The sequence below is a fragment of the Camelus bactrianus genome, chromosome 5, assembly GCF_048773025.1.
Source record: "Camelus bactrianus isolate YW-2024 breed Bactrian camel chromosome 5, ASM4877302v1, whole genome shotgun sequence".
Lineage (NCBI taxonomy): Eukaryota > Metazoa > Chordata > Mammalia > Artiodactyla > Camelidae > Camelus > Camelus bactrianus.
Window position 1 is genome coordinate 92,508,006 of NC_133543.1, and position 26,142 is coordinate 92,534,147.

General features: G+C 43.0%; 1 protein-coding gene across 2 annotated transcripts in view; it reads right to left on the reverse strand.

The window, feature by feature from the left end:
- Window positions 1-393: 393 nt before the first annotated feature.
- Window positions 394-26,142, reverse strand: part of WDFY1 (WD repeat and FYVE domain containing 1) — a 43,613-nt gene continuing 17,864 nt past the window's right edge. For both annotated transcript variants that reach the window (XM_074364390.1, XM_045512097.1), the window contains exons 3-12: window positions 24,188-24,261; window positions 18,090-18,144; window positions 16,394-16,544; window positions 14,660-14,772; window positions 12,351-12,477; window positions 11,153-11,258; window positions 7,516-7,617; window positions 5,855-5,985; window positions 4,518-4,626; window positions 394-3,757 (exon numbers count right to left, since the gene is read on the reverse strand). In XM_074364390.1, the coding sequence (XP_074220491.1) occupies window positions 3,698-3,757; window positions 4,518-4,626; window positions 5,855-5,985; window positions 7,516-7,617; window positions 11,153-11,258; window positions 12,351-12,477; window positions 14,660-14,772; window positions 16,394-16,544; window positions 18,090-18,144; window positions 24,188-24,261 (1,028 nt within the window). In that variant the 3' untranslated portion in view covers window positions 394-3,697. The remainder of the gene's footprint in view (window positions 3,758-4,517; window positions 4,627-5,854; window positions 5,986-7,515; window positions 7,618-11,152; window positions 11,259-12,350; window positions 12,478-14,659; window positions 14,773-16,393; window positions 16,545-18,089; window positions 18,145-24,187; window positions 24,262-26,142) is intronic.

A 26,142-nucleotide genomic window follows, 5' to 3' on the forward strand; every position in this document is an offset into this window, starting at 1 on the left:
ACTGAGCAGTTGCGGTGGAGAGCCAGGGCTCGGACAAGGGTGTCCCCACCCAGCTCCGTGAACTCAAAGAGCCTGACTATCCGAGCCATCTGCCTTCATGGCTTCACGAACTTCAAAACAGATGATATCTACTTCCCTTACATAAAACGCTCATTACACTTGCACGTCAAGGCAGGAGGTCGGGCACGTGCTTTCAAATCAGACAGACAGATGGACAGGATCTACTTGGTTTTCTCATTTGTAAAATGGGGAGAACAACGCCTTCCAGGATTGATTAATGTAATATTGGTAGGGTGCTCTGCACACAGACAGCGCTAAATGCATGGTCTATTACTATTACTGCTGCCTTATGTCCAGATCAAATAGAACACAAGCTAAATTAAGCAACAGAGGAATAATCAAGGAACATTTTATTGTATGCATTTTCTCAAAAAAACACACAAAAACAGAACCCACAAAGGGGAGTGAAGAATAGTTTTCTAGCTCTCTGGGATGAGCAGGGCATCATTTTATAGAAACGTGGCTAGTACAAGACAAAATGTACTAATCCACACTGCCCTTTGCGTCCCCAGTCAGAAAAGTCTATACAGAAAAACACTTTAAATTGTATCCTAATATAAATTTGTTGCACAATTAAACTTCAACTTACTCAAAGAATTATTGTATAGGAAACTGCAGAAAATAGAGTAGGCATTCAATAATCTGCTCACAATTAACAATTAAGCAATAGACACTTGAATAAATATAGCATGTATTACTTACTTGTTAAACATCACATTTACAATGAGCAGATGGTTTACCGTTAATAGTAACTGGCTTCTTACGTTTTAGGAGACACCAGAGCCAGTAACGGAAGTAGGGAGTAATTTAATGACAACTGATTTTAGAAAACAGCTCCTTGTGTCCGAGCCACGTGGTGTTTATTCCATACTGAGGCCAGTTTCAACAGTTTAAAAATGTAGGTATTAGCAAACTGAATTATTTAGGGGGAGAACAAAGAGACCCCACCATCTAGAGCAGTATTTTTGGTTTATCTCCTCTAGGCAGCAGGACAGAACCAGGACGCAGTATACAGAGATTTACAATGAAAAATCTGTCTCCATCTAATGCCATGAGTACACGCCTATCACTTACACGCGCAAAGAGCGATTTTAAAACATGTTTAGAACAAGGTGGCGTGTCCCGGTCACACACGTACTATGATCTAAACAGAAGGGTCTTCTCTAACATTCTGTACTTGATCCCTCGTGGCAGATTAGCGTGAATATTCAGGAATGGAGAAATCGGTAAACCGTTAACTTTGAAGAACTATTTTAAGCGACCTGTTTAAGAGTAATGCAGTCAAAATAAGGCAATAACTAGAAGTCTAGCTCACTCTATGTGCCCACCTCTATGTGTAAAGTTGAGAAAATAAATCTTTGCCCACCTCTATAAAAAATATTACCCCATTTGCTACCTAGTGTGTGACAGAGATAAGCCTGCCGTGTCATGTGTGTTTAAAAAAAATTGGTAATGAGCTCTGGCGGAGAGAAAATACATGGAAATGCTCTCCTTTCCTTTTCCGGCTCCCCGGCTCCAGTTCTTCCCCAAGTATACCTCTCCTCCTCGACTTACGTTAGCGCCAGCCCTTAGGAGGCGCTGTAACGGCCTTATATTCTCTAGGAAACAGTGGGGTTTTCAGTAAGAATTTTTTAAAACAAAAGAGGTGTGAAAGCTATGGCATATTCTACAGCAATATTCTGCTCAGTCTACCACAAACACAAAACCACACTTTACAGAGGTGAACGGAGAGCAAAGCCCCCATTCAGCACCCCTCCGCGTGGCAGGGAATAGACCATCCTCCATTTTCCTTTCAGGACTTCATAAAACCCCCAGGATAGCACCTTTGTATGAACTGAACTACCAACTCAACTGAAGCTAACTTGGTTCAACACTGCCATTCGAGCTACCATCACTCCAATTCTTCCTCTGCACTATGTCAATAGCACACATTTTGCAAAGGGCCTATGAAGAGGTTTTGAAGGGAACATCTTCTTCAAGTGATGTAACACAAAAATTGTAAGGGGCAACAAAACCCTTCAGTCTTCTTTCTGAAGGCAAGTCAACTTTTTGACTGCAGGTCATTCTAGAACACGAAGTGCTTGACCTCCTTTCCTCGTTTGTGCCTGGCGATTAAGACATATTAGTTTGTCTGTCTTAAACTATTTCTTAAAAACATTTTAATTAACAGCTGCTACTAAAAATATTTAGTCTTGTCATTATATCATACAGAATGACCACGCTGTCTTGATTTGATTCCCCTAAAAATGATGCAGTAGTGAGTTTTTATCAATACCCATTAGAAGACTAACAAAAATACCATTGCTATTTTTAAATTTGTCCTTAAAAGAAGGAAGCCTCTCTCCACCCACTTCCATAACCCTGAAGTAACAAATACAGGTACTGTTGTTGTTAAAAACAAACAAAGAAATAAATACATGAGTATTAAAAGACAGGCTCCCCCATCCGTACGTCTTCCCCATCCTGGTACTAAGTGGCCAAAAACTTTTAAAATGCCATGTGATACAACAGATTTTGCTAATTGTTAGGAAAGTAATTAACAAGTTAGGAATTACTGTGCCGGACCTGTTTAACAATGACTGCTCTGGGTGACCAGTTTCCTCCTATGAAATATTATTAGGTTATACAACTAAAAGTCAACCTAGGGTAAAAAGCTTTGGAGTTCTTTTCTGAGGTGTACATTAAATTGCCACCGTATCACAGAGGCTCATCTTGGAACGGCAAACAGAATGTGTCTTTTAGGAGGACTGGGATGTTCCATGGAACAGACCGATCACTTCCCATCACAGTCATGCTGGTAGCTGGGTTTCCCCTCAGTCATCACTAATTGCAATGAGAAAAGGTCAGGCGGTGTGAGTCCCGTGTTAACAGCACCATAGAGACGTCTCGTCCTCAGAGCACATCTGGGTCGGGGGAAGAAGGTGGGCTGCCTGGGCTAGTCTAGAAACTGGACCACTCACTTAATGACAACCGTTCGCCCACGGCAGGCTGGCTGGGACGAGAAAGAACTGAAGAGGGCCCCACACTGGGTGCAAATGGTGGCACTGCCTGAAGACAACAGACACCTGGAAGAAGTGTGCCGACAGCTAAGCATGGAGACTATTCACGGACGGCCGGTCAACGAGGAGGACCTCTGGGCTCCTAAGTCCTGCTGCACCCCTCAAGAAAGAGAGGACCAGTCCGCCCCCCCAACTCCTGCCCTGACAGCAGAGGAGCACGTGACCTCGGGGGGCCAGCAAGTCTGAGGGGACATGTGTTTGTCCTTGGAACTGCTGGAAGAAAGTTCTAGGCATTAACTCTTTTGTTCAGCACGTTTTTCCTCCGAAAACTCGCATTTGCTAACTTACTGTCTCGGAACGCATCAGCTCACCGCTCCTGAGGACTCGAGCCTTGCTGGAGTAACCGCGCTCCTTGGGGACCCATGACAGGTGAACTGCTTCCACGTCAGTCCCCGCGGGTAGTTCCACAAATGCCCCAAAACACACCTTCACATGTTTTTTTTTCTTTTTAAAAAATGTTGATTTGTTTTTTAGTGGCTGCTGTCCATTCACGTGACAGAGACTGTGGAGCTACAGGGAAGCAGGGTGTCTGGAGAAGGCTGCCGCTGGGAAGGTGCCGGCCTCGCCCGGCTCCCGGCTCAGTGTGGAGAAAACCCGGTCGCCAGGCTGCAGCCCACCACGGGTGTCATGTCCCAGATCTGCAAGAGAAGGGGGAGGCCTGGAGAAATGCTCTCAGGGGAAGTGCTGGCACTGAGGACGGACAGCTGGCACACTTGCAAAGGGGTCCAAGCAACTTATCCTCTTTTTTCACCGCAAAACCTCAAGATTTATACAGTGACAAAACAATGCAGTTTGCTAAATCATGAAAAAAGCTTATAAGGAGTCTCTCTGGACACCTGCAAATTATGTCACTCTGTTTTCCTAGAAATTTAAATTTATTTTTAATAAAAAGCCTAATGGGAAAAAGCCCATTTTTTAAAATTACGAAATAAACTACGTCATAGTTTCACAACCCAAGAGGGGTATTAAGTGTAACAGACTTTCAGTTTCTGCATTAGTGACCCAGGGATTTAATGAAAAAAATGTATGGTTATTTCTTACAAGTAGGAAGCCTTCTGCCCAGGATAAAAGGAACGTTTGTAGCAGAAGGCATGACCAGAGTAAGGGATCAGTAAGGCCCAGGCAGTGGGGAGGGAGAAACCCCGGGGCTGGCTGAGTGCAGACCGCAACAGAGGGGTGCCAGGCCCTCATCTGCTCACAGTTCACCCCGAAAGATGGGCAGAGGGAAACACTCCCAGAAGGAGCTGTCGCCAAGAGCATGGAAACTCACAAACGTGCGACTTGTCAGTCAGCGCTTCCCCCTTGACTACAGGTTGCTTATAAAAAGGGAAGGCAAGCCAGCTGCACCCATCCGGAGCACAACACCGAAGTGCTAATTGGGACAATTAAGCAGGTTACCTTCACCACGCGATCAGTCCCACAGGTCACCATCAGGCCCCTAGCAACGTCCATGGACATGTGGGAGATGTTATGTTTTCCTTCATGGAAGGTTGCTAGAGAAGTCCGACTAACAAAGAGAAAAGAGACCATTTAAGACTCACTTAACTGTTGCTAGAGCTAAGGGATAAGTTTTCTAAGCAACATAAAGAAAATACAGTAACAGTGTCAAAACTTACTCCAAAAAATGTGGCTACAGTGTTGGAAAGTAACTACAATTAAAGGATGACAGAAAGCATAAGTTGCAAGACTGCTTCATAAAAAATTTTATAAAACTCCCCAAATAACTAATTTTTATTTTCTTAGTGGAAAAGCTGATATATTCCTAGAAATGAGAACAAGGACCTGTAACACAGAAGAGAACTTCACTGCATGAGATCGTACGTTGTGGGCAACACACTCACAGGGAGGCCTGGGGCTCCTGGACACCCGGGGTCAGAAGCAGCCTCCTGCACTGCGCCCGCTCCGCCCTGCTCTGTAGCCCGCAGCCCCAGCCAGCCTCCACCCCCGGCTCACTAACCGACACCAGCGGTGCCCACTAGCTTTCCCATTGGGGCCTCTGCCAAGGTGTGCCTGTCTATTCCTTTCAAAGATGATTCAAACAGAAAGGAAAGAAAATGCTGGTTCTGCTTTAATAGATCTACGTGACTTGGGATAGAACGTGAAACCAGACAGGTTTGTCTCACACACAAACAGTTATTTATGGACAGATGGCTAGGTCAGATTTTTGTGGAAGAGAGAACATCTGTCTCCAGAATTTTCCTACTAATAAAATTTCCATGCATGTGTGAGTGAAGGTCAAAGCTGGGATGCCTTTGCAGAGCCAGCTCAGCCACCAAGAGTGTGCACGTGGCCTTGACCCTCACGGCACCCTGAGTGGCGCAGGGGCTCAGGAACAGCCGCTCAACTCACAGGTTTGAGCTGCATCCGTCCTCCCAGTGTTTGGGAGAAACTTGTCTTAAGTCATAAAGCTAGGATAGCAGCCTCTCTTTAGAAGGAAACTGAGACAAGACCAAGTGGGTATAAATACACTTGACCCTTGAACAACACGGGTTCAAACTGCGTGGGTCCACTTACACTGGATCTTTCTCAGTAGTAAATAGCACAGTACTACCCGATCTGCAGCCGCTGAACCACGGATGCCGAGGAACCACGTACGGAAGGGCCCCCTCTAAGTTACTCCCGGACTTCTGACTGCACAGAGGGCTGTGCCCCCAACGCCCGGCGTTGTGCGCCCGTGTCCCTTCTCAGGCTCTCGCACTGCAGGTGAACACGCAGGAAGGCAAGCAAACACTCACTCCTCGTCCTTGATGGAGTCGTAGCAGGAATCGCACATGCGGACCTGGAACTCGAAGCCCATGACGGGGTAGCTGGAGCGCCTGCTGCTGCACTTCCCACACACGGCCTGCCCGCACTTCCTGCAGTGATGCTGAGACCCAGGGAGGAAAAGGAGGCTGTTACCTTCTGCTGTCAAGCACGGGGCTTCCCTTCAGGGTAGGGGACGATGCGCCTTGAATTACAACCACGACTCAATGTATCAATTAACACGCAAAAGGCAGATCATTTCAATACCTGTCAAGGATTTCCAAATATCCTTGCTTTGTTGTTGCCCAAATTCTGCTTTTTACTCATTCATATTATCTGTCTAGATGGCAACAAACAACATTATGAAAACCAAATTCAAGCTCATTTAGGAGCCCAAATGGCTAGAGATTTCAGGAAGGAAGAATTTATTCCTATGTCAGAGAAGAGCTTCAAAATAAAGTTTTAAATGTAATTTTCCTTCATTAAGAAACAAATATCCACAATCACGTTTTGCTATTTCCTTTAATCTTTCACATTGTGATCCTGGAAATAAGCTTCAAGAACATTCCAAAATAGTCCATTTATTACTGCCTTTGACATTATATATATATGTCAAAATATATATATATTTTACATATATTATATATATATTTTAACCACTAAAAGCTTCATGACCCACACCTTTCCTGTCTCTACTATTAGTTGTTAATTCATAAGATTAAAATTCATTCATTGGAAGCACTACTTCTAAACTCGGACTACTTCACCCATCAGTTGCCACCAGACAGGCACTGAGAGAATGAGGCTGAGGACGGAATTCAGGTGCTATTTCTGAGCATTAGAGTATTATGAGTGGAAAAATAATTCCTGCACTGCCTGCCAGGCTCATATCTGCCCTTGCGGTAGAGTAGCTTTGTAAGTAAAATCAAAAAAGGTTTATTAACACACACACACTTTCGGCCAATCCCTGAGGGAGGTGCAACCAGTAATAAAAGGAATAAAATCAGCATTCTTTTGAACGTAACTGCACAAATTCATATTCGATCTGAGTGAGTGGCTACCTTCAAGGCTGCTGTAGAAATGTATGTTTTGTAGAACTGCAGTATTGCATGGACACCTGGTGATAAGAGCATCTTTGAAACCTATAGGCTACTTGGGACATGTTTCTTTAACTAATTTTAAAAAACAAAAAACAGTAGGTACTTGAAACATGCTTAATAGAAACGCTCCAGGTACACCTACATGGAATAATTCATGAATACTCTAAAAATTCCTAGTGTCAGAGCATTCCAGTAAGGGCTAAGCTGTTACCTGTTACCTGCTTGTGAAAGCTAAGGCTTAGATGCTCTAGTTCACTCTGATTCTGTGCTGGGCTACTACACACCCTGAGTTTAACAAGTAATAGTCCTAAACTCAGAGATCATTTATGTATTTACAAATAGGCTTTTGGGGTTTTCTGTGTCTCTGCTTTTCCAACATAGGACAAGCAATGGCACAGTTTGTAACAGTCTCACTGTCACCAAAGGAAAGGTCATGCTCACTGTCAGCCACACAGAGATGGTGACACCGAAAATGGAGGAAAAGTGTGATTCCAAACAAAATGATAGCCTAATCATACAAATGAGAAAATATATGATTAACGGCAGCTACTCACCTGTCTCAACCCCAGTGTCTTCGTGTCCCACATCTGCTTTATATTCCAGAAGAAGGGCTGCTCACACTTCTGACAAGAATCGCTTTCTAACCACTGAGGAGCCTGGGGGAAGAGAAAGCAAATGTGACGTCAGAGCATCTGCCTGCTCACAGTGAGTTTTCAGAACTACAGCAGTTCTAGACCGTATTGGGGTTATCATTTTTTTTAATCCCTCAATATATTATAGCTGTGGCATATTCAAATTATGTTTGTGTTTTCAGTAATCTTTATCGTTTTAGCCATGTTTTCAGGATTGTTCAATTTTTAATCTATAGATAGGAGGGAGTAATTTAATTTCCATTATGAATTCTTAAGAGTTGCCTTTATGTATTTCTTTTTTATGCCCAAGTTGTTTGATATCTATATTAAATGGAGAAAAAACCTTTCTTGAAGAATCTGGTGAACTACCACTTAGTTTGTGGGGTCACAAGAGTTCTTCTGGGCGGGCATCACGACAGACAGATCTGCCACCCCCACCCTCGTTCAGCCCTCATGAGTGGACCCCTGTGCCCGCACGCCAGCCTGCAGACCCCGACTCTAGCGGTGATGTCTCTGCACTGTAATTCTTTACGCACATCTCTTCCCCCACCACTAACCTAGGAGTTATTCGTTGGTCTTTTCATCTTTGTATATATTCAGCCTATCACAGGGATAGGTTCTCAACGAATTTATGTTGAAACAGGGAAGTGAAAGTCTTGAAATAACTGAGAACTTAGAAAATGTTATTTCTAAATAAAACATTGTAAATTGTACTCGATTACAAAATGAACTCGTTAAAAATCTATTTAACCTCAATCACTTATCACATGTGTGCAATAAAAATATTAGAAAATACTAATTTTCATGAAACTAAACCAAAGCTTATGAAGTAATAATCTTTTCTTGATCTGGAAAGTTAACGCTCAAGAAAAATGTATCTGAGAAGAGGAAGCAAGGATGAGAGAATCACAGAAACCACATTGTACTGACTCGTAAAATACGCAGTGAAGATGGACAGCTGCACAGTAAATCGAAAGGGACTCTGGGCGGCCTAAACAAGTGCCCTTACTTCTTTTGTTTCCTCCTGCAGCAAAACTTTCGGCTTTCCTATTCCTTACTTTAGACATGGCACTAGAAATATTTCTACATGTGACAGCCGCCACAAAGGTCTTTCTCTCGGGGGCAGGGGGTTACGCACTCACAAACAGACTGACGTGGGCCGAGACACAAGAGAGGTTTCTTTAAATAACTGATGCAATGAAGAGAGAAGGTGATTTAAGAACACTGCCTGTGAACGTCCCTGCAGGAGAATGGGGGATGCAGCGACAGGGCATGCCCTGATGCCAACAACATGGGGACATTGAATTGCAGGGGGAAGGAAAGCAGGTACCACCGCCGAGTCCTACGTTTGCAACAAATGCGGGACAGTCACATGGAACAAAACCAGTGCAGAAATGCTTTCATGGCAGTGATGTTGGAGTATGAGTCTACACATCATGAGGTCGGGGGGACTAAATGAGTATATCTGGGAAGCATCCTGCCTGGTACAGCGAGTGTCACAGGAGTCCAGCAGTGTGCCAACTGTGTTATATGCCTCATTTTGCTTAATTTTCTACAACACCTAGGAGACACAGTAACTTTCTCCCCCATTTACAGCAAAGAAACTGTGGCTCAGAGACTGAAGCCACTGTCAGTGGTCAGTTAGTGGCTGGAGACCCCAGGAGATCCAGGAGTCCAGCCCATCCCTGGGTGTGTCCACTGCGCTCTATCCAGCCTCTGTGAGTGGTCCTGTTCATCTCAACACGTGAGGATCCCCAAACACATCTCTGGAGTTTCATAACTTAGAGATTGAGTTCCCGCCCTCGGGAGCATAGTTCTGTCTAAGGGCTAGGAAACTGTCGCTTGGCTGAGCTGGAGGACAGGAGGGAGCAAGGGAAGAAAAACAGGCTTAAAATATTTTGAGATAACAAACTAAACAACAAACTCAGAAGTACAGACTTTTTGGAGCACATTTCAATATAAGAAATACCCATAACTTTGTTTCTCTTAATAGGATTAAGTGTTAAGTGTAAGCCATCATGAACCATCCTCTTAAATGTTGATCCTCTAAGGAGAAAAAGCTTTCTTTTGTGCTGAGAAGAGCAAAAGAGAACATCAATTAAGTATTCTGACTGTTTCATTCTCTTTTCCACATCTTGCTCCATTGGCCTAACTGGACAAAGATGATGTAACAAGAATAACCCCACTGCACTGCTGCTACCGACCGGTGCATGGGTCTGCTTTGCGCTAATGTATAAAATAGTATATATTCTGTGATCTACTAGCTTAAAACGAAGTTCTTATTTCAAGAGGATTCATCCTAATTACCGTTACTTGCTCATTTATGTTTCGTGCCTACTTCCCCAAAGGAGTCCCCTAATTACAATCTGACAAGGAGGCAGATTTGCTTCCAACCTGCCAGTGGTGGCCGACAGCTTCTGTGGGGCAGGAACACTCCAGTCAGTGTTTCCAGTATGTTAGAAAGAAATTCCAGGCCAGCCCTGTGGGGCTAGAAAGTCTAGGATTAATCTGCTACACCCATCCCTAAGGAAATCATACAAACTACACAAAGCCCTAGCTCAGGGTGAGAATCTAACAGATCACAGGCCACTCGCTCTTGCACTAACATTAACTCAGCTGGTTTAAAAAGATTTAAAAAAGCCTACAAAAATATTGTATGTTTCTGAGATAATTTTCTTTCCCACCAACACCACCGACTGAGACAGAGAAGCTAGTAGAGCAAAATGTGTTCCCAGCCAGTTTGCACATGATGTGGGGTAACCTTGCGTAAATGACTCAATGGAAAAGAGTCGCCCTGAACACAGGAAGCACCTTGAGTGACAGGACTGTCTTTTCTTTCCTGAGAGGTAGAAACAAGCTCCACACTCACATAACCTGGAAGGAAAGGACGCTGCTCCTAGTTTCTTCTTCTTCGGAAAGAACTTACAGAGGATGAGACTAGTGGATTGAATTACTACGGTTAAACCCTCACAAGAGCCACTAGCAGCAAGGGGCCCCAGGGGCTTCCTCCCCCGTCACGATCCAGGGAACACATCCTCTCTCTGAGTTTTCTGCTTTCTCAGAATAAGATTGAAAAACAACAGGCCGAGAGTCCAGGAAACAGAACAGTTCTCTAGCTGTCACTGTGGCATGTAACTAGTGGTTGACAAATATAATGCATAATTCAAATAAACCTTTGCAAAGAAAGTACAACACATTCTGTAGTACTGAGCCAATGTTACATACATTTAGTTAATGAGTTACTCTAAGGCTTACCCATAGATTTTTAGAAAAACCAAAAAGAGAAATTAACCAGTAGACACCCAGTCAAGATTTCATCTATCTGACTTGTTTCACATGCCAGGCTGTGCGGACTGCCTGCCGCTGCGGAAACTCTCCAACGAGTAGAGAATGCGGGGCAAAGTGACACACAGGGAAGACCCTGTCGGACAAAAATCAACAAGCACGAGCATGAGGCCCCGGGACCGCCTCACCTCGGTCGGCAACTCCAGCCAGCGGGTGGAAAAGCAAGAAGCAGGTTTGGGGACCTCTCCCCATCGGCCCTGCCTGGCCCTCTCACCTCCTCTCTGCTGACGTCCATGTTCCACACTGCAATCCCGCCGTCCGAGGAGCAGGAGACCAGCTGCCTCGTGAGCTGAAGGTAACACAGCGACTGCACCCGGTCACTGCAAACAGCACACACACAGTCACGTGTCTCAGTGTGGGAAACGCAGAAACCATCCCCATGCGGGCTCCAGTCTCTCCCCTCACTGGAATCGCCAACTGGCATTTTATCCCTGACTGTTTGGTATGGTAATCTGCACCCCAATATAAACTTTCATTGGTATTCTGTAACTTACTACACAGAAAAATAGTTTCTATGAAATAAACACTATTATTTTCCAATCAGTCATTAAGAACTGCAGGTCAGATGAGGTGATGACTATGGTTTTCTGGACCAGTCACCATGATTCCTTTTCAGGTGCACAAGAATGTTTCTGAACAAGTAGGTAAATCTTAAAGGGTGTGTAAGTCCCTTACTGGAACATAATCCATGAGAACACGTAATCGAACACATGGAGATACTGGTGGGCACGCACACACGTGCAGTCACACACGCAGACACACACTGATGGGGTGAAGAATCTGCCCCCTCTGGACGCCCTAGGAAACCATCTCCAGACACGCAGGCTTGTGTGGAGAACCTTCCCTTTCCTTGGCTACTTTTCAGCTTGATTCTGCTCAGTTAACAGTGACAGCCTAACCAAAAACAAGGGGGGAAGGGTTCCTTTTCCTTTCAAGACTAGCCAGCAAAAGCCTGAGTATTAGTGTCATAGCTTAGGTGAATGCAACTGTGTCAAATCAAACCTTACTTCTTAATGAAGTACCCTTTAGAATTTAAAAAAAAAATGAGTAAGGCATCCAGTTCGGGAATGGCTTAATAGCACACTGCACGCAATCTTTCGTGGTCCGAGTCCTCACTCGTGGTATCTAATCCACGTCTGCCTCCAGCAGACGTTTCAATGTGGGTGACTCCTTGGGAGAGAAAGGTGGCAAGTGCTCTTTGGACCAAGAAGGAAGAAAACCCTGGCCTGTTTTTGCTACAAAACACCAGGCGCTCAGGACGAACAGAAAAGCAGTTGGAAGCAGACCCAGTGAGCCCTGCCGAATGGCCATCTTAAAAGATGGGGTTTGGAGAACGTGGTCTCAAAACACTAACGCCTCCCGCAGCTCGCCCCGGCTCAGACTCCTCCCCCCTCCCGCAGACAGCCACGCACTGATGGCCTTGGAGCAAGAGCGTGCGGCCTTTCCTCCCTCCGATGTCCCACACGATGATGCTGTTGTCAGAGGCTCCTGAGAAGAGTAACCGTTGAACAGGCTCCCACCAGAGGCAGGCGACACCACCTAGGGGCGAGAGAGGGAGGGGAAACATGAATCTACGTTAGGACATACACATCTGATAGCAGAAGACCGATCTAGGACCAGCTGAGTCTTTAAGTAAAACATATCTTCTTTGTACAAAGGGGCTTTATCGTGGGTCACAGAGAAGACACAGAGCATCCATCATCCCGAACTGCAAGATTAGGATTTTCAGTTGTCCATCAGGCTACTTTGAACTCAAAGGTGTTTAAAGATTTTCCTTGTCTACATCAAAAAATGATAAGGCAGCTGTATATGAGGGTTAGTTAAGAAAGAGCTTTTGAAGAGAAAAAAATAGCTACTAATATTTCATGAGAAAAGGCAGTAAAGTTTTCCGTGGTTATCTTATATAAGATAAAAATCTAGAGTACTCTGGGTCTCTGGGACCTTGCAGGTGTTTTAGTCCAGAATGCCTATGCTTAAGAAAATTAAATTATGTGTCTCAGAAAGAAAAAAAAAAGATCTGTAGTATCCTTTTCACTGTCTCTTTCCACAGTGACAAGCAATCCACACAATTATGCCAGAGAATTCAGGTAAAAAATCCAAACCCTGCATTTTACAATTCTATACTGGCTAAACTTATCAAATTTGATACTGTTGGGAAAAAAATCTTTCTTTCTACAGATTTCCGTTTCAACAGATCTCTTCATTGTTCCATTGATTACTGCTTGCCCAGAAAAATATTATTAATAAACTTAATTAAACTGAACCAGTCACACAAGCTAATAATATTTTGGGGGAGTATATATAAAATTGAGAAAGCCATAGTCAAAATTATGAGACTAGCTTCTCACAGACCTCAACAAAAGTGAAAAGAGAAGTATTGTGCAAAAACCGGCTTCGGGGATCAATTCTGCAGAAATCCTGACCCTGGGTGACCCTGTGCCCCATGAGCTACAGCTGGAGGCCTAAGAGGATACAAGCAAGCGCCTTCTCTGTGAACACTGCTCAGTAGTTATCAGAATCGATTCGGCCCTCAGCAACGCAGAGGACATTTAAGAGACCAGGGGTCATGAGACCATGAGTCACAAACAAAAAGTGGCTTCTGCAGGGACTGAGCTTTCCTGCCCAGACTATTCAACCTCACTGTCCTCGGCTCCCTTCTCCTCTGCAAGGTCCCTGATCTGTTAGACTCATTTTAACTAAACTAGGTTAGCTATGGAGGACATTTAATTTGCCATACTTAAAAAACTATCTTCATAAACAAGTCCAACATTAATTCCTTCAACAAAACCCCAGTTCTTCAGTCTGAACCAGATGGCCTCACAGCTTCTAATTTATTACTCAATATAGTCAATTGAGTTTTTTTGACTTGATATATTGAGTTTATTTATTTATTTTTTTATTGAGGTATAATTGATTTACAATGTTTCAGGTGTACAACAAAGTGATTCAGTTACACATATATATTCTTTTTCAGATTCTTTTCCATTATAGGTTATTACAAGAAATTGAATATAGTTCCCTGGGCTATACAGTATTTCCTCATTGTTTCTCTATTTTATATATATAGTGTGTGTGTATATTTATATTTATATTTATATTTATATTTATATTTATATTTATATTTATATATAGTATGTATCTGTTAATCCCAAACTCCTAGTTTATCCCTCCCCACTGCCCAGCTGATTGAGTTTTAAAACCTTTCCACAAAGCTTTGCCAAATCAGCAAACTACAGAAATAACAGAATTCCACCCAGTCATTCTTTCCCTTCAGTCCCTCCCCAGGGGATATTTTCCAAGTAGAGAGAACCAGCCTACACATTTCTTCTAACTTTACTGACCTACCAGGTCTTGCTCAATGCCCTAGAAAGTGACAAATTTAAAACAGCAATAACAACAGTCTTCTAAAAGTCTTACCATTTATAAGACATTTTAAAAGGTCTTCTGAAAATAATTTGATTGAAAAAGGTAGACAAAACAGAAAGTATTACCCACACAAGCAATCTGGAAGGGATTTTGACAAAACGAAACCTAACCCAACCCCTTGTCTTCACTTAGTCCTCACTCTTCAAGATCTTTCTGAGATTGAAATCCCATATCTGGACAATCAAAATGAAATCTGACAGATCATAAGGAGTTGATCATTCATGAAGCCACAGAGCTGAGCACTAAATTCGAGAGCCCCAATTAAGTGAAAACCGGGGGTGACTACACAGCCTACCTTCATGTCCTTTAAGGGCTGTAATAACTGAACAGGTGCTCTGTTCAAGCTTCAGCAGGGTGATCTGTCCAGAATAGTCTCCAACAAAAGCATACTGAGTATCAAAATCGTATCTGTGGAGAAGCAGTCAAGGATATACACCACAACCCATCTCAAAGTTATAAAACAGAAAATGCACATTTTAAAGAGAATAAGCACAAAATCTAAAACTATGAGAAAAGAAAGACCCGACTGAAAAGCACACATGTAAATATTGAAGGAAAAAATGTTTTAAGCTAGAATTATCAGCGAAATTAATATTCATTCAACGAGAATTCACTGAGTACTTGTTACCATTCCAACCAACATCCTAGGAATTGGCAATAAAAAAGATAAGAGCTGATAGAGAGGACAGACATAAGAGCAAGTAGGTATAACCCAATTATCATAAAATGTTAAAAAGTACAATACTTAACAATGAAAACAGCAAGAAAGAACTGGGAGAAAATGGCTATTCATGAAATAGCTCTAGAAATTAAATACAGACATGAACCCATGTTTCTTTTGGGCCCAGATGATTGAGCTTTAAGTGAAGAGGATGGTTTACTTTAAATTGCTGTGGAGAGCTTAACTTTAATCATCCGAGGGGCAGTTATCTGGGGTGGTAGTAAATTTAAAATTTAAAAAATATATGAAGTATTGGTAACGATTCATTGCTTTCTCGGTCACTTTGTGGCCATAGAAGTCGGTGGCAGATTAGCAGCTCATACACAAGAGGATAACTACTATTTTAATTCCAAAACACAGGGCACAGTGAGGACTGCAGGCCGGGCCATGACTTTGTGATTCTGGGACATTTTCTATCAAGGCGTGTGAAGGCCCACCACGTAACAGAAAAACTGATTTAGCACGTGACACATCTAATTATTCAGCACATGACACATCTGAGAATGTTTCCCTTGTTTGATTCTAAAGTGTGCCGCGCGTGTTAAACGTCTCATGCTGTGCACGCATTTGTGGCAAACATTTTTTATGAAGGCTTTCAATGGAAGAAAGGAATTCTACTTCACCAGACGTCCGAGTCTGAAAGAGAAATGACCGTGGGGTAACTGCCTGTCGAGGACAGCCCTGAGCTCCCGGTCACTGAGATACACAGCTCCCACGGCAGCCTTAAGCAAGAGCAAGTGCTATGTGAAACAAATTTCATAGAAAAATTTTAGAGCAGCAATTTCTGAACATTTGGGTGATCCTGAGGCACCCCTGGGAGCATTCTAAGGATTATGAACTCTCTCCAAACACACACCAAAAAACTATAAAATTCCTTGTAGTGCAGGTATGAACTTCAGGATCACAGACCGTTAGTACATTTTCTTGCAGGGTCTGCAAATAATCTAATACTAGAAGATCCATTCTTTTTTTCCCCCTTTCTTTGTACAACACAAAGTTTTTTCTTTCACTCTGAAAATCCAAAGAGTGAAGGGAGGAGTTCGCATTAGTGAGGTTTAGGCTTTTCAAGATTGTGTTAAAACACATACAGCACCTCCCACCAGAGAAAGGCAATTCAATTAGTTATTTTTTTTAATAAAACAATTTTATACTAAAGAAAAGCAGAGAGAGAAATTCTTCGATTTTATGTGAAATATGTAGAAATCACTGAGTCTTTGGATCTCCGTTAGCAATTTGTGATCAGATTCTCAATCGCCCACTGAGACACGAGGCGCGAGGCAGGAGCCGGTCCCGCCGGGGGAAGGATACTGTAAACACGACGCCCAGGAAGAGAAGAAGTGCCTGCCCAGCATGTTCCCGCTGCGGGTGCACATCCAGCTGATGCACTTGTCGTGGCCGGTGCTGATCACCCACTCCGAGGCCAGGCTGAAGATGATCGCGGACACCCGGTTCTGATGCGCTGCGGGAACAGAAAGGGGAAGTCTGCGCCTTTCAGGAAGAAATGCCTCATTCAGAACCTAGTCTCCGTGAGGGAGAACTGAGGCTGCCCTTCTCCAACTGGTCGACTTGCAGACTCACTGTCTCAACAGTCCTGCCCCGAAAATGCCTGCACTCTGAAAAAGCTTCAGAGAACCTCTCCTACTCCAACCCCGCGACCTCAGGCTCTCCGGGGCCCGCCCTCTGCCCCCCTACAGGGAAGACAATCAAAAGCTGCAAATCATTAAAGAGTAAGGCTCTAGAGGGATTCAAATAACGCACCGAAGAACGGATGAAAAACACACACACACAACTTAACTATCAGTGAGTTCCACAAGGAAAGCAGCAGTTTTTTCTTAAAAGAGGTTTTTTTTTTTTGTTTATATCTTTAGTGTTTTGACCCTTCAGAAATCACTGGCATTGTAAAAAGAGCAGCTGAAATTTGAAATTAAAAAATAATGGAAGCATTTTTTTCCTAAAATAATTTGTGTGTAACTTTTTATTTATAAGACAAAGCATTTGTGAAGTTCTGTATTCCAAAATAATAGCTGAGAATGAGGAAGGCTTCTACTACCTAACTTCTGGAATATTTCCAGGTCATTTGTAAGCCACACCAGGGCAGTGACCTATCTACCTTATCTGGTCCAGGATCTTGCATGCAGCAGGTGTTTAATAAATGCCCAGTCTGATGAATGAAGTCAGAGGCTAGACAGAGACACCTCTGACCTTGCTCCCAGCTGTACAGGCTGCTTTGGAATAGCGGGACTCTGTCTTATAAATTAATCAGAAAACAGTGCAACCCCCTGGGAACATGGGCAAAATCATGAACAGATATTCAGACAACATGACAAACAGCCAACGTTTTAAATAAAGCCTAAATGATTTCAAAATTGAGAACTATTTTGACTATCAAATTAGCAAAAAAAAATTTTATAAAGAGTAAGATTTAATGAACAGGCGCTTGCAATCACGACTCATGGAATTGTAAAAAATTTACTATTGCTGGAAAGACTTTTGTGAAATAAAGTATTAAAAAAAGTTTTTAAGTTTGACCCTATTATCCCACTTTTAGGAATCTTTCTTAAATAGAAGTAATCAGGGTTACAGGACTGGAGTCAGAGTAACCATCAAGGACACACACACATATGTATATGCATATACATGTACAACTGAAATAACCCACACTCACAGATACCTATGCACACATACATATAACATGCACCACCGTATACGTTAGTATGTGTTACCAAAAAGGAAGCAGTACACATTTTCAAAAACAGAAGAACGGTTAAATTAACTCATACATGCAACCAATGGAATAGTATAGAAAACTTTAAATGTTAATAAGTGGAAAAACGATGGTAAATAATTCTGAAGAGCCAATAGTCTCTCAGATAACTGAGGTAACAGTACTTTTAAAAAGTTAATGTGGAAACCTAATTTTGATCATAAGACACAGTGTCCCAGTTTTGTGCGTGTGTATCTATGTGTATGTGTGTGCAAGCATATATGTATGTATTATGATTACCTGGATAGGTCTTGATAAAGTTCATTTTATTAAAATCTTCAGAAACGTGAAATTCCTAAAAGTAAACACATGCAATAATAAAGCAGTTACGGTTTTAAAAACAACAGGAACTCAACGTTCAAAAGGAAGTAAAACCCAAAAATGGCTACTACGAGCCTTGAGACTCAAGATGAGCTACGTAAGAACAACTGGGAATGGCTTCTTTCATTGGTCCTGTCCTTTTTCATCCCATTTCTTTTGGAACCAGACAAATAAAGAAATGCTGCTGACCAGCACAGTGTTTTTATCCAACTTTTCCCCTGCAAACGAGAGCTCTATCCTTCCTCTCCAACTGCAAAGGCATCATCCTGTTAATTTTGCTCTCTTGGCTTCACTAACAAATCCTCAAGATGATACATATCAAGCAAAACAACAAAACCATTACTAACATAGTTCCCTGCACCAGTGAAAAGAAGACATTGGGTATCTGAAGCAATGGAAGGGGAAAACTATACGTATTTAATATAGAAACACACAGAAAAAAGGAAATTTAGAGATTGTGGGTGATTTTCTTTTTTTATACTCCTATATTTTCCAAAATTTGTATAACCTATGTAACACTTTAGGAAAAAATTAAAAGCACATACTTCTTAATGAAAAAATGAGCTTCAGCATAAAACTGAAAAGATAAAACTCTAAAGAAAAAGCATTAATCAAAAATTCTACTAATCAATGCTAAATTCATAAGTTCTTAAGAGTCTAGATAATACAAACATTATGAATTATTGATTGATTAGAATGAAAAAAAAACCCACAAAGGAATACTGTTTTCTTGTTTTCCATCTTGGTTTAACAAAGTATAACAATGTACCAGAGTATTTTACATATACTAATCTATGTTGGGGGAAAGAATCAATAGATCAATGCTAACTAGTGATAAACTGGATTTACACTGAAGAGCTATAAGTGTTTTTATACACCATCCTGTAACTGCAGAGAGTACCCCTGAACCAGGAGCCACAAGAAGGGTCCCTAGAGAATTAAGTGTATGAACACTGTCACCACTGAGAAGCTGAGACTTGCCCTCATGGCTTCTTGCTATATATGCAGATGCACATTACCATAACAGTCCTATAAAATCTTTAGAAAAAGAAACACGAGAACACTGGCATTTAATACTAAATAATGTATTTACAGCAGCCTCAAGCCCCAACCCCGCAGCCCCCAGCCCTCGCCACCTGCCCACAGCAGAGTGAACTGCTTAAGCAGAGAGAGCCTGTCTTTGCTCCTAGCTCTTTCCTTCTTGGCTCTTAAACACAGTCAAGGCTTCTCCTTTAATTTAAAAAGCAAAACAAACAAGCAGAAGACGACAAAACTCCCTTAACAATACTACAACTTTCCCTGCCCCCTTCTGTACAGATCAGCACACGCTCGCCCACTCAGGCTTTCTGGCTCCTCACCCCAGTCACCCTTCAGTCCACTGCGCCCCAAGGCACCACCCCCACCCCCCAAGGGAAGCTCTCCCTGCAACCGCCAGCTGCTGTCTAACTGCCATCCCCAAGGTCGCGCTCAGGTCCTGGTCTCATCCTCTCTGCCTCACCTGAAAGGCCTGGCTGGGCCTCCTCTCACTTTGTCCATTCTTTCTCTGTCTCCCCTGTGGGTTCCCAGTCCCCTGACTTTCTCTTACAACATGTTGATATTCCCCAGGGAATGTGACCTGGGCCCTCTGCTCTGCTCACCCTACCTGCTACCTCTGTCCCCAGTAAGAGCAGTCATCTCCACTGAGTCTGAAGTCTGGAGGACTCCCCACCCCAGCCCAAACCAAGCCCCTGAGGTTCAGGCCCATGAGCCCAGCTGTCAAAGCTGGACGCGTACCTCTCCCCTCAAATTCAGCATCATTTCTGTCTCAGGGAGCAGCTAACCGTTCACCACCATCCTGGCTAGAAATCTGGAGGCCACCTCATTAGCACTGCTCTCTATTAAACAGCTACATCTAATCAGACATCAAGCCCTACTGCCCAGACAGTCCTTGAGCCATCACCTCCATCACCGCCCCAGTGTGTCACAGTCTCACACTGGGGTCCTCATCAGCCTCCTAAGTGGCATCATCACTTTCAGCCTTGCCCCCTACAAGCCGACCTTCCACGTGTCAGCACACGAAGCTAACAGGACAGACACCTGACCATTCATTCCATCCTCCCCCTGCTTAATGCTCTTTAAGGGCTCCCCATCGTGCAGTGACCCCCTAATGCACTTGACCCTAAGGGTCACTGCAAGGACTTGCTGAAGCAGAGATTCCCAGGCCCCTCCCTGGTGATTCTGAAGCTGCGGGTCTGGCCTGGAGCCAGGGAACGGATATTTCAGTAAGTTCCCTAGATGATCCATATGCCTGACTCTACAAGTTTGGGCAACTCAGCTCATACAGTGTAGCCTGGGCTCCGGAATACACACTCAAGGATCACCACTTCCACTTCCCCTTCTCCCCTGCTGGCTTCCCCATTAACCCCACTATAATCCGAGCCATTCAGGACTCAGGCCTGGGCCCTGTCTTGTCTCATTCTCTCCCCACATGATCACAGCTATCCTTACAAGGGCTTAAAGACGCCCTGTGTGCAGACGACTCCCCAGTCCAGGCTCCCACAGGACTCCAGGCCTGCAAATCCAATGCCAACGTCACATCGCCACCAGACGCCTCACTGGTATCTCAGCTGGTTCCTCGTTGTCCTCTTTCCCTCCAAATGCCCCCTCTCCCCACATACCCCTAAGCCCTTCTCTTTTCAATAAATGATACCACTCTCCCCCAGTTACTGAAGCCAGAAACATGGCTGTCACCTGACTCGCTCCTCGTCCTGCCCTCCCCACACCCAGCCTGTCACAGATGTATCTCAAGTCATCTGCTTCTGTCCATCATCATGGCCACGCCCTCACCTGGACGGCTACACACCTGATGTCCCCACCTCCACTCTTCCTGGCCCTCAACCCACTCTCCACCGAGCAGCCAGAGCGATCTTTTAAACATGTGAATTAAATACTGCCATTCTTCTGTGGAAACCCCACGAGAGCTTCCCACAGCATTTACAACGAAACTTAAAACTTCACCCAGACCTGCACGGCCCCCGTGACATGGCCTCAGCCCGCTTGTCCCATCCGCCCTCAGTCCTGCCCTGTCTCTTAGCTCCATCTGGCCAAGATGATGTCCTCCGAGTCCTCAGACACAGAGACCTTCCCACCTGGAGTCCTCACGGGTACATTCACTTCTGGAACACTTACTCTGACTCTGCCCGGCTGCCTCCTGCCCACCGTTCAGGCCTCAGCTGAATGCCACATCCTTGGGGCAGCCCTCCTGACGATCCTGTTTACCAGGGGCAGGGCCACAGACCTCTCTGGCTTCCCTCTTACCCAGCTCACTTCTCCACAGCACCAGCACCTCCCAGCCATCGTCTAGGACCTGGCACATGCACAGGCCGGCCTTGCCTCTCTCCAGGCCACTGCAGCCACCAGGTCTGTGTTCTCATAGCTCTGTGTGCACGCTACGGCTGTACTCACTCACCACATCATGGAACCCCACTAGCTACATTTTACTCATTGTTTCGATTCCCAGGTCTGTAAAACAGTGCGACTCAAAGTGCGGTCTATGGACCACGGGTCCTGATGAAAGAAGGAGAGAAACAGGGAATGAGTGCTCAGAAACCTTACAGCAATTTAATACTGTTATGAAATCCAAGCAGATAAAACCAGTGAATTTTCTCACTCAACAATATCCAAAATACCAATCCAACAAACTAAATTCAAAGCAAAACCGAAGGAAAAAAAATAATACAGAGTTGAAATAAATTATCACAGAATAGAAAAAACAGAGAAAATCAATGAAATGAAAACTGGTTCTTCGAAAAAAATCAACAAAATTGACCAAAATTTAGCTAGAGTGATGAAGAATAAAAAAAACTCAAACTACTATAATCCAGGAATGAGAAGGGCGACATTACTATTAACCTTATGGAAATAAAAAGGCTCATAAAAGGCTGCGGTGAACAATTACACAGCAATAAGACAAGCTAGATGAAACAGACAAACTGCCCAAAAGACACAAACAACAGACAGTGGCCAAAGAAGAAACAGAAAACTTGTAACAAGTAAAGAGATTAAATCAGCACTCAAAAAACTTCCCAGGACAAAAAGCCCAGAAAGGACCAGATGGTCTCACCAGTGAATTCTTCCAAGCTGAAAGTCCGAGTCTCTCGCAACTCAACAATAATAATACAAAAAAACAATTAAAAATGGTCAAAGAACTTGAATAGATATTTCTCCAGAGAAAATATACAAATGACCAACATGAGAAGATGCTCAACAGAGCTAGTCATTTGGGAAATGCAAACCAACACCACAGTGAGCTACCACTTCACAGCCACTAGGATGTCCATGATAAAAATAAAACAAGACAAAACCAGAAAATAAAAAGCGTTGGTAATGATGTAGAAAAATTAGAACTCTTAAACATCACTGGTAGGAATGTTAAATGGTACAGCAACTTTGGAAAACCGCCTGGCAGTTGTGCAAAAAGTTAAATACGGAGTTACCACGTGACCCAGTAATTTCATTCCTAGGTATGCACACCCAACAGAATCGAAAACTTAGGCTCACAAACTTTTACGCAACTGTTCACAGTGACATTATTCATATTAGCCAAAAAGTAGGAACAACCCAAGTATCTATTAACTAATGAATAGATAAACGAAGTGTGGAATATCTCTATAATGGAGTGTTATTCCACCACAAAAAGAAATCAATTATCAATTCAAGCTACAACACAGATGAAACTTGAAAATAGTACGCTAAGTGAAAAAAGCCAGATATAAAAGGCCACACGTATGGTTCTAGTTACATAAAATGTTTAGAATAGGCAAATCTCTGGACTCTGAAAGCAGATTAATGATTGCCAGGAGCTGGAGGAAGCGGGAATGCAGTGACTACTAACGGATACAGAATTTCTTTTTTTTTGGGGGGGGGAGGAGGCTGATAAGAATGTTCTGGAATTGGAGTATGAATAGTTGCATAATCTTGTAACTATACTATAAAGCCACTGAACTGCATACTTTAAAATGATGAATTTTATGGTATACGGATTACATCTCAGTTAAATATATGTATATATACAAACACACAATTAGATCCACAAAGACACCAATCCATAATAAACTGAAAACTTAAATACCTGGTCCTTCACCATGTATGGTTTGAGATGGTTTGAGGAGCACTGCATCTAAGAGATCTATGAGTTGTTGGCTGAATGACTGGTTCCTAATCTTGTTCTCCCTCCACCTCCTGTCTCACTCACACGTCCCCTTCTCCTTCATGGGTCAGGGATGGCGGCTGCTACAGGGCTCATGTCCCCTGTATAAAGACTGCTTTCTGGGCGAGCCTGAGCACCAAACCAGCAATCATGACAGCACTGAGAGCCCCACGGAACTACAGACGGCCCCAGACTTATGATGGCTCATCTTCCGATTCTTCAGTCTTAACGATGGCGGGAAAGTGACACACATTCAACAGAAACCGTACTTCGAATTCTGAGTGCTGATCTTCTCCCAGGCAAGCGATGTGCAGTACAGTCCTCTCTCGTGAAGCTGGGACGTGGCAGCCGCGGCTCCCACTCAGCCCTGCGACCACACACTTACAACCACCCTGGGCCACACGGTCATTCTGTTCTTCACTTTCAGTGCAGGGCTCAATCAATTACATGAGATATTCAACACTTCATTATAGAATAGGCTTTGTGTTAGGTGATTTTGCCCAACTGTAGGCTAATGTAAGGGATCTGAGCACACGTAAGGCTGGCTAGACTAAGCTATGAGGTTCAGTAGGTTAGGTGTGTTAAATGCACTTTCAACTTACGTTGGGTTGGTTTATCAGGAGGTAATCCCATTATAAGTCGAGGAAGATCTGTAGTTTAAAGTTAGACCCTAACTAAAATTGATCCATTTTTAGGCCTAAAACCTGTACTGAATTAAACATTTTCTATTACCAAACAATCAGGCACTCATGAACAACTTTATTTAAAATGTCCAACAGGAGTGAACAGGGGAGGTAACTATAACAAATACATTCCAGAAGCTACCTACCATCACGGCTCCGTTATCCTGGCCCACGAATATCCGTCTGCTATCATGATGGTAAGTCATAGCAGAGCAAGGAGCTGCCAGAAAGACAGAGACCACATTACAAGCCAAGCTAAACATGTCACTGAGCCATTGTGCAAAGGACAATACTAAAGAGAGCTATATGACCTAGATTTAGAAAAAGGCAAAAACATTTAATTTTAAAAAAGTGTTATTAAAGTTCTTCCTGTTATTTTAGTTTAAAATTTTAACTTTAACAATCTTGCAAGTTATTCTGATAACTTTGAGTGAAGCAAGCCAGCATTAGTTTCATCTGACAGAAGCTCCTACCTGCTTCTGGAACGGTCTGAGGACCGGTGCTTACAGAGGGAGCTGTGCTCCCCAAACTCGGCAGGTCATCCTGCCCTGCCCCCTCCCGCATCACAGGTAAAACAGCAGCTGGCATCAGGGGAAAGAGGGGTTCCTAGCATCACAATTCCCTTTCCATGGCAAGTGAGCAAGCTGGGAAAGCCACTTCGGGATTAATTGTTTTTCTTCCCATGGTCAAAAAATGTTCCACTTTGTAATGACACACGCATATGACCCCAGCTTGTGGGAACTGGCGTTGTGGGGGGTAGATGTGGTTCTTCGTCCACAGCGGTGTCATGTGACTGGGACGGACCCTGCCTCTTCTCCTGCACACACCTCCAGGATCTACCTGTTCTTCCAGAAAGCATGGGCCAGAGAACGAGCTTCAGAAAGGAGAGACTCTAAATCATCTTCTGCTAGAAATCAGAATTAAAGTGATTTAGAAAATGGAACATTTCAAAAAAGAAATGTTTGGATTCACTTCAGCCTTAAGAAATTTAATTGACCAAGGAAAGAAGTGCATGCCAGGAGGGAAAAAAAAAAACCTGAGTATACTCTGAAATAAAACTTCTTACAAAAAAGTAAAAGAAAAAAATCTTATAAATGAAGTTACCATTTGAAAATAGTTTAAAGTTCTCTACGACGGTGATAGTCTTCACCAAAGGAAGAAAATAAACTACAATACTAGATTGTACCCAAAGGCAAAAGCATAGTTAGCTGCATTATCAGACTATAGAAAAGGGCTATTTCAGCTGCATTCAAAGAACTACCTAGTTCAACGGTAGATAACAAAACTGTACACAAAACAATTAGAACTGACTACATGTCTGTACACCCTCATCCATCACACTGATGTTTGAAATTATAAAGGAAGATCATGTTTAAGAATTATAACCACAGAGATACATGTATCTGCACACAAAGTGCTCTTTAATAACCATGCATAAAATTATCTTCACCAAATCAAATCTCTTTGATGATTTTAAAGATCCATTGTCGTCACTTTGCTTGCTTTTCAGCTGGTACTAAATCTTAATGCTTTAGCTTTAAGCTTCTTTTCAATTCTTCTTATGCCCAGTCCTATACCATCCTTTACACAAGTATGTAAAAATCTCTCCTTTGTGTAAAAATTACAATGTGCTGACTAATTTTATAAAGTTGGAGAATTATCACATTTAAAAAAGAAACAAAAAAGGCTCCCTAGTTTTCTTGCTTTGTGTCTAAAAATGTCCTGGCTTTTTTCCTAGAAGGGAACCTTCTAGTGAGATCAGCAATACAATTTTTTTTAATGTGAATATTTGCATAGTTTTATAAATAAGCAAAACACAAATCATTTTTCAAATCAGTGGTGCCCTTTAAAAAGGCACCATTGCAGTCCAAAATCATATGCTTAAAACACTAGCTTAATAAACAAAGAGATCTTGGGGACACAGCCAGACTGTTTCATTTATGTGTTCCCTATGGCTGCTCTCTTACCGCAAAGGCAGAGGTGAGTATATTATTAGCACAGAGTCTAATATTTATGTCTGGCCCTTTGTAGAAAAAGCTTGTGGGCCTGCCCCACACTGCGGTGAGGAGCAGTTTTGGAGTCAGATGGGCATGAACTGGAA